General features: G+C 50.2%; 2 protein-coding genes across 2 annotated transcripts; one reads left to right on the top strand and one right to left on the bottom strand.

Moving 5' to 3' along the window:
- Positions 1-536: 536 nt before the first annotated feature.
- Positions 537-2,429, top strand: EMH_0020260 (uncharacterized protein; the record flags this gene model as incomplete). The annotated part of the gene is made up of 1 exon (XM_013501541.1): positions 537-2,429. The coding sequence occupies one exon, from the start codon at positions 537-539 to the stop codon at positions 2,427-2,429; it is 1,893 nt and encodes a 630-aa protein (XP_013356995.1).
- Positions 2,430-6,021: 3,592 nt separating this feature from the next.
- EMH_0020250 (uncharacterized protein) lies at positions 6,022-6,795 on the bottom strand (the record flags this gene model as incomplete). Its single annotated transcript, XM_013501540.1, is given in 2 exon segments — positions 6,022-6,699; positions 6,703-6,795. Coding segments are annotated over 2 exon segments (771 nt in total).
- Between the last annotated feature and the right edge of the window lie 455 nt (positions 6,796-7,250).

Genomic DNA, 7,250 nt, shown 5'->3' with positions numbered 1-7,250 from the left:
CTCCCGCTATTCAGGAAACTACAAGAGATGAGCGTTGGCATCTCGACGCGGCCGACGGCAGCCAGCCAGACGGCTGCCGACCGTNGAAACTACAAGAGATGAGCGTTGGCATCTCGACGCGGCCGACGGCAGCCAGCCAGACGGCTGCCGACCGTGGGAAAGGATTGCGCCAGGTTAAGTATTGGGAAAGTTTAGTATATTTAAAAATATATTGAGAACTAAATTGGCATTAAATACAGTCTTTCAATGCTATATCTTTGCTGCTGGTGCGTTTACTGAACAGCTCTTAGACGCGCTAGGTAGCGGTCCACTGGACTTCGATGGTCCGTCGGCGGTGGCTAGTCTAGCTGGCTGTTTTGTGGAGGGCCTGAGTGCGTGTGCACGTATGCGTGAATGAATGACACTACTTACACTTGGCAAATACTGTTCTTTTCTAACTTTCTTGAATTTAGGTGGATTCTCTGTTTGGCCTTTCTTTCAGATTTAAGTTACATTTGAATCGGCCCAGTCGGCCGTCTCTCGAAAGGAAGGCGAAGATGGTGTTCTCAGCTCATGCTCGTCTCATACCACTCTTGTGGTGTTTATTCGGTTTATTTGCGAATAATTCCGTTTTGTTTATTCATGCACGAAGAACTCATGGCGCTGTTGTCCCCATCTCCTCCCTCACGCCGTCAGCCGACTTCGGCCAGCGGGCAGCGTACGTTTCCGGATCTTTTCTTTCGACGTCACCTCGACCAAGAAGCGCCTCTTTCAACTTCGGGTCCCCTGAAGAACCCCAGACACCAGAAGAGTCTCAGCCTTTGAGGCGTTCTCGTTCCCTATCGCTTGGAGCGGAAAGAAAGGCCCCTTCGGGAGTCTGGAGTCGCGAAGGCGAAATGCAGAACCAGCTGCAGCCCGAACCAGCGCAACAGCAGCAACAGGAGGTGAATCAGGAACAGAAAAGGAGGCTTGGTCGCATGGCTCGTCTCCGCAGGGCCATACGGCGCGCGGGGGGCGCAGCGAAAGAAAGGCTGGTGCGGGCGTGGCAACGCCTACGGCGCGCAGCAGCCCGAGCAAAACGTGCAGTCCGACGGGCAGCCGCAAATGTGTACCAGAGACTCCCCAGATTCCGCAGAGGCCGAAGGGCATCTGAAGGAGCAGAAAGAGCAGCAGCAGCCGGACTGGCGGGGGCTGGACTTGCCGCTGCTGCAACAGGCCTACCTCGCGGTGAGGAAGCCACTGAAGGAGCTGAGGCCGTCGAGAAGGAGGAAGCTCCCGCCCCTGAAGGCACTCCCGTCTCTACTGCAGCAGAAGAAACAGCAGCTCCCCCCTCCGAAGAAGCTGGACCCACTGAGGAATCGGAAGAGTGGCATGAAGCACCAACGCCTGAAGAGGCCGAAGCGGCAAGCGAAGAGTGGCATGATGCAGTAGGGCCTGAAGAGCTGGGAAGTCTCCTTGCCCGTGCACGTGATTCAGAAAAAATGAGAGAGGAAGAGATAAAACAAGAGGAACAGGAGGCTAGAGAGCATTCTATGAATGCTCGGTGCTATCATGTCATCCGCCGGATGACGCCTACGATGAAAAGACTGAACGAACAGTGGAGTGGACACTGCATGTTTTGGTCTTTGTTCATGCGAAATGGAAACTTCGGTACATTTGTTGACCTTTTGCAAGAACTAGCAGTACAGACGGGGGACGCGATCCAGAAAGCAGAACAGCTCAAAGGAACAGAGGAGGGTCTTGAGGCACAGATGCTGCGGACTACTCTTGTATTGGCACTGGCGGAAGACGAATTAGCCAGATTGGAGGATGAAACCAACGTGAACTGTTGGTTCATTGACCCCGACAATTTGTTTAGAAAGGCAAACGAAGAAGAAACGAAAGTTCTGCGTAACTTCAATCCTCTGACGTTTTTCGCCAACCCCCTTGATTTTACTCAGCCCCTGTCTAGGCTGATCAACGTCGTCTACGAAGATACCCTCACGTGCATTGATTCCGCTCAGGCGGAAAGGAACGCGAGACAGGATTTGCAACAAGTTTTGACATCCGAAAAACAAAAGCTGGAGGCCGCTGCGAAACAGACCAGCGAGTCACTGTCCGATCAGCAGATGAGAGACATGTTGCAAGCAATAGAAGAATTAGACCTTCTGAGGAGGCGCGAGTATTGTTCTATGGAGCAAGTGCACCTTCTCTCCGCCCAAGCCCGAAACATTCGGAACTTTATTGCCGATTACATGGAAAACGGCAAGAAGTGGTGGAAGGCCCAGTGGCCCTTCAAACTTCAGCAGTGCAGAGCTCTCCAGAAGGGAAGTTCCGCCGTTCCCAAAAGTGTAGCGAAGAGCTGCCGGGATTATGAATCGTCAAAACCTCCAAAGAACCCCAAGAGTGTCAGTGCCACCCTCCTCTGGATGTGGGAAGCAGGTTCATGCAGAAAGGAAGAGGAAAAATAGACGAACCTCTCAACCTTTACAAGCAAAGCCCTAGCTATTGTTTCAAAGAGAAGGAACAAGCTTCTTAACGAATTGCATTTCTCAACGGGCCGCCAAGACTCAGGAGACTTCCGGGAGCCTCAGGATGAAGCATCGACGCGACACCCCAAAGCTATCCTTCGTTGAAGCTTTCGGTCTTAAGGTTTGTGCATTCCCCTGTTGGGTTACTCCATGGATGTGTTATTTTATTTCATTCACTTGGGCTGCTGTGTGTGCTTATGAAATTTACGCGTTTTTTTTCGGCGGATGTGCGCCATCTTAAGCTTCACGCCTGCCCCTGTGATTATGCATGCCCCAATTCGGTGATTTTTTTGGTATATTTATGCACCGCCGTTATTGTTTTAACTAAGCGCTCATATCCAATCGGGCCCCTGTGCTGCAACCGCAGCCGAAGTGCCCGACTGGCCGCAGCGCAGTGCTGCCTCGGTCTCTGCCGAGCATATTTTAAAAACCAACAATGAATTATTTTAGGCGTCAAGTATTTAATTGGTAATTTAGGTGCTACAAGACAACCCCAAAAAGTTGTCGACTTCTACTTTCCAATATAAAGTGTAGGGAGAGAAACGCATACGTAAATAAAAGGATAAAGTGTAGGGAGAGAAACGCATACGTACACTAAAGGAGTGACTGCTACGCTTATTCGTGAAGAGCTGACTGAAGACTGCCATGCACAGTACAGGAGAACAACTGAAGGCTTTTCATCCGTAAATACGCGTTCGCTACGTATTCACGGATCAGGAGCCTTCAGTTGGACAGAGGAAACTCGGGGGTCCCTTGAACGTATAAAGTTATTCTTCTGCTTTGCCCATAACAAGAATATACGAATAGATAATTCACTACCTCATTCAGTTACGCTTCTTCCTATGTAACCAACAGCCGCCGACAGCCAGACCACTGTTTTCACCGCTGTCAGCGGCGACTCAACTGAAAGCCAGCTCTGCGTATCTGTCGTTAAGAGCCTGCCGAGCATGTTACTAGTCAGACTAGCATTAAAGAAAGCAGCTAAAACTTTTTTAATGTATGACCTGTGCGACGGGTCTAGTTTGATCGAGAAAAGCGGGTGCGCTGACTGGAGGCGGCTGAGGCGGCGTAGTCGTTTGCCCTCCCCCCATAAGGACCTCTGCGCTGTCAGCCTAACTATATTTAATTTATTTTTATTCCTTCCCCGTGTATTTCTGTAGTTCCCTTCCGTGCTGCACAATCGCCTCCGTCCCGGAGGCTTGGTGTATTTACATTACATTTACAATGTGATCGTTGTATGATTTCATACAGCGAAGGCACCTGTACTAGATAGTAAGACTAATATTAGAGCAAGTGTAGTGCCATACGAAATAATCCGGTGCCGGTCCGTTCAAGCGCTCGAGAGACATCACTGCATCGTTTCTCCTTATTGACATTATAATGTGGGCCTGCGTTGGTTGTGGTAGCATAAGCACGACCATGTCTTCGGTTTCACTAAACTATATTTTTATTTGATCACAACCGAGGGGAATTTGCCTCATTAGTTCCCACGATTGTAATCCCGAAATTCCGGGCATCCATCTCTCCAGCAAACGTGGAGCGGAACCCCAGGGTATCCCAACATAACTATCAACAGAGGAGAGTCAACTTGGAGTTTTGTATAAAACAATATGTATTGAATGTGTGACAATGGGGCAACATGGTTTTGCTTTGCATTTGTTCGGGTTTTTCCATGGTATCTCAGACTATAGCTACAGGCGGAAGGGTCGGCGAGTGGTTCAGTGGGCGTGCGAGCCTGCAGCACTCGATGCAGGAAACGCAAGTGAAATAAAACAGTTCCATATAACGATACTGAATTGAGCATTCAAATTGACGAATCATCTCGAACGCCAAGAGGCGCTCCTCGGTGAGGTGGCCGCATATTCGTCAAAGCTCTTACTGAATACTGATTAAAAAAAAAAGTAGGAAACCATGCATCACGTGGCATCTTCAGATATAGGATGTTTCATGGCCTTGATGCGAAGGGAACGAGCGAACTTTGCCTAAGTGTTGAACACCGAAGTTCCGGTGTACGTACAAATATATTTCGTTTCAAACGGTGGGCGGTGCACCGCCGCCCGGTGTACACGAAATGTACAAGTGGAATCTATAAAAGAACATGTATCTATGGCTAATAGTTCTAGCTGTGTGGAGCTTATGTTGGCCGCTAAGTTCGACTGGCACAGGAGAAACGGCTCGTGGCGCGTTAAGTCAAACTGCAACAGCGGGGGAGAGGGTCGGAGCCACAGCGCTCCAGCGCTCCACTTTCCTTGCGAATATGTTAGCCGCACCACCCAACATTGCACTGAAAGTGCAACCCGCGAGAAGTCTTCGGTTTAGCAAGTCGCAACTGAACGGCCTTTTGGCAGACTTGCGGCATGAAGTGAAGGCTCAAGTACGTGGACACGCAGCACAACACACTTCTTCTGCCGGCGTATGCATTCAACTTGCCAATGAACTTAATCCTGCAGGTGGAGATTCTAGAAGGTATGTTTCAAAGGATTCAGCTTAAGCTAAGCAGGAGCCTGAAAGGATAAAACTCAGGGGAAATGGCCGAGGAGGAAAGACGGCGACAAAAAACAGCTTCGACATGGGCCGCTCATGGCTCACCCATTTGGGTACCAAAAGAAGGTATAATCAGTCTATAAAATTTTTGCTTTGGGCATTCCCTGTGGATCCGAGTTGCGGCGTATGTACAGCTCGAGGAGCCTCGGCAGGAGTTTCAGGGGCAGAAATGAGTTTCGTAGGTTCACAAAACAAATAAACAAAGACCCGTCATCTTCTGAGCTGTGTATGTATCCCTGTAGCTGCAGCGGGGAGACGGGAAACAGCCGCGATTCGCTGCTACTTTTAGCCCGGAATTGCCGCCCCCCCTCGAGCTAACCCATTCAGATAGGCCCCCTGAAGAAGAAGAGGTGGGCCTTGTGTTCTGTTTACAATTGTTTTCCCAGGCGTATATACAATAACGTTGATAATATACGGTGCGCTTACAGACGTTGCTCGGCTCTGCTGAGGCCGCAGCAACGCAAGCGGCAGTCGTTACCGAGGGTGAGCACGACTGCAGTCAGAGCCGTCATCTCTCCCCCTCATGAAAAGTATCATATATAGGGCCACTCAACGTCAGACAATTCATCGAATGATGAACTTCACGCTCCTGCTTGAATGCTGGGGCTGTATGGTGGCCTTTGGCACGGCGGAGAGTGCCTAGTCCTGCTGGCGGGTTGGTTGCGCGCAAGGACACCAGAAAATGAACAAATGAAAAAACAACCAAATAACCACACAAAAATAAACAACAAACAGAAATAAGAAAGTAGATGCACGAGCAGCTGTACAATAGATAAACGCCGATAGAGAAAACAATTGGGGCAAGCAGCCTATGTCCATACATTTACCCTCGTCGAACCTCTTGCGAATGCGAGCGGAGGCCTAGACAGACAAAAGGCGACTATAGCTGCATACTCTTTTAAGCTATTTGAATTCATTCATCGAGTCTTCTCGTGATAGTTGTGGGGCGGAATGCGGCAGCAGGGCCAGTGGTCCGTTGTTTGGTTGTTTATTTATTTTTGCTGCTGTTGGTTCGTGTTTCTTTGGTCCTTGTATTGTCATGCTTGATGCTTGCGTCTTTCATTTTCTCCCTTGAACGTATGTGAGGCGCCGTTGTTCTCACTTTAGCTGTTGTTGCTGGTGCGGCTGCTGCTGCTGCTCCCGGTGCGGCTGCTGTTGTCGCTTCCGTTGCCGCTCCTCTCCGTTCCGATTCGGACGCTACTGAAGCTGCCGTTGCTTGTACTTTTTTTGCTTCCCTTATTGCTGCTGCTTCTTCGTGTAACGGCTGCTGATGCGCCAAATCGCTCAGGTGGGCCTGCGGTGTCGCGTGTACGGTGGGCGGTGCTGCCGCTTCCCTTTCCTTTCTTTGAGGTATTTGATTCAGCTCTTCAGCTGCTTCAACGTAGTGAGCGGAGGGTATACCACCTCTGTATGCTATTGGGGCGCCCATTGTCGGTGGCACTGGGCTGCCTGGGCCCGCACCGCTGGTGCCGGTGATGCGCCAAACGTCGTGACCGTTCGTGCGGCCTAGGTATGTGTAGTGGGGTTGCCTCTGTGCTGCCATTCTTGCTGCTGCTTTTCTTGCCCTTTCTCCAGCCTTTAGAAGCGCCAAATCGCGCCTTTTGCGCTGTCGGCGGACCAAGCGTCGCATCCGAGACAGTCTCTGATACTCTTCAATCCGCCGCCTNACTGCAGCCACAATGACCGCGGCAATTATTGGTACATAATTTTTGAATGAAAAGATGCCAAACTGAGCTCCGAAGATGCGGACGCCGACGTTCATTCTTCTTCAGTCCTGAAGAGATGGTATCACAAGAGGAACTAGACGGGCGCAAACCAGAAGCCGCCCCAAAAATAGCTTAGTATGAAGCTTTTTACATGGAAATTTTAAAGTGAGGCCTAGGTGGTGATAAGTAAGCGATGATTAGCCAACCCAGTGACAGCTTGCTAGTGTCCCATCGCTGGAGTAGAACCAGGCCTCCAACCATCAGGCCGGAAGACCGCCGTGTGGCACGGAAGGACACTACAAAAATACAGAGGGGAGAAGCATAAGGAAATTAAAAACAATTAACTCGATAGCACATGCACCGACTTCTCCACTGGGGTGGGTTTCGTCTTCCGCAGCCGCTGTTGACGCCGGTAACCGACGCCACCGCCTCCAGTCGGCGCACGTACCCTGCACGATGAAACTGAACCGACCCCACGTGATATACATTAAAAAGAGTTAAATGTTACTTT

Source organism: Eimeria mitis, genomic scaffold (genome assembly GCF_000499745.2).
Source record: "Eimeria mitis Houghton genomic scaffold, Emh_scaff706, whole genome shotgun sequence".
Classification (NCBI taxonomy): domain Eukaryota; phylum Apicomplexa; class Conoidasida; order Eucoccidiorida; family Eimeriidae; genus Eimeria; species Eimeria mitis.
The sequence above is the reverse complement of the archived record's forward strand: the minus strand, read 5'-3'. Positions and strand labels throughout refer to the sequence as shown.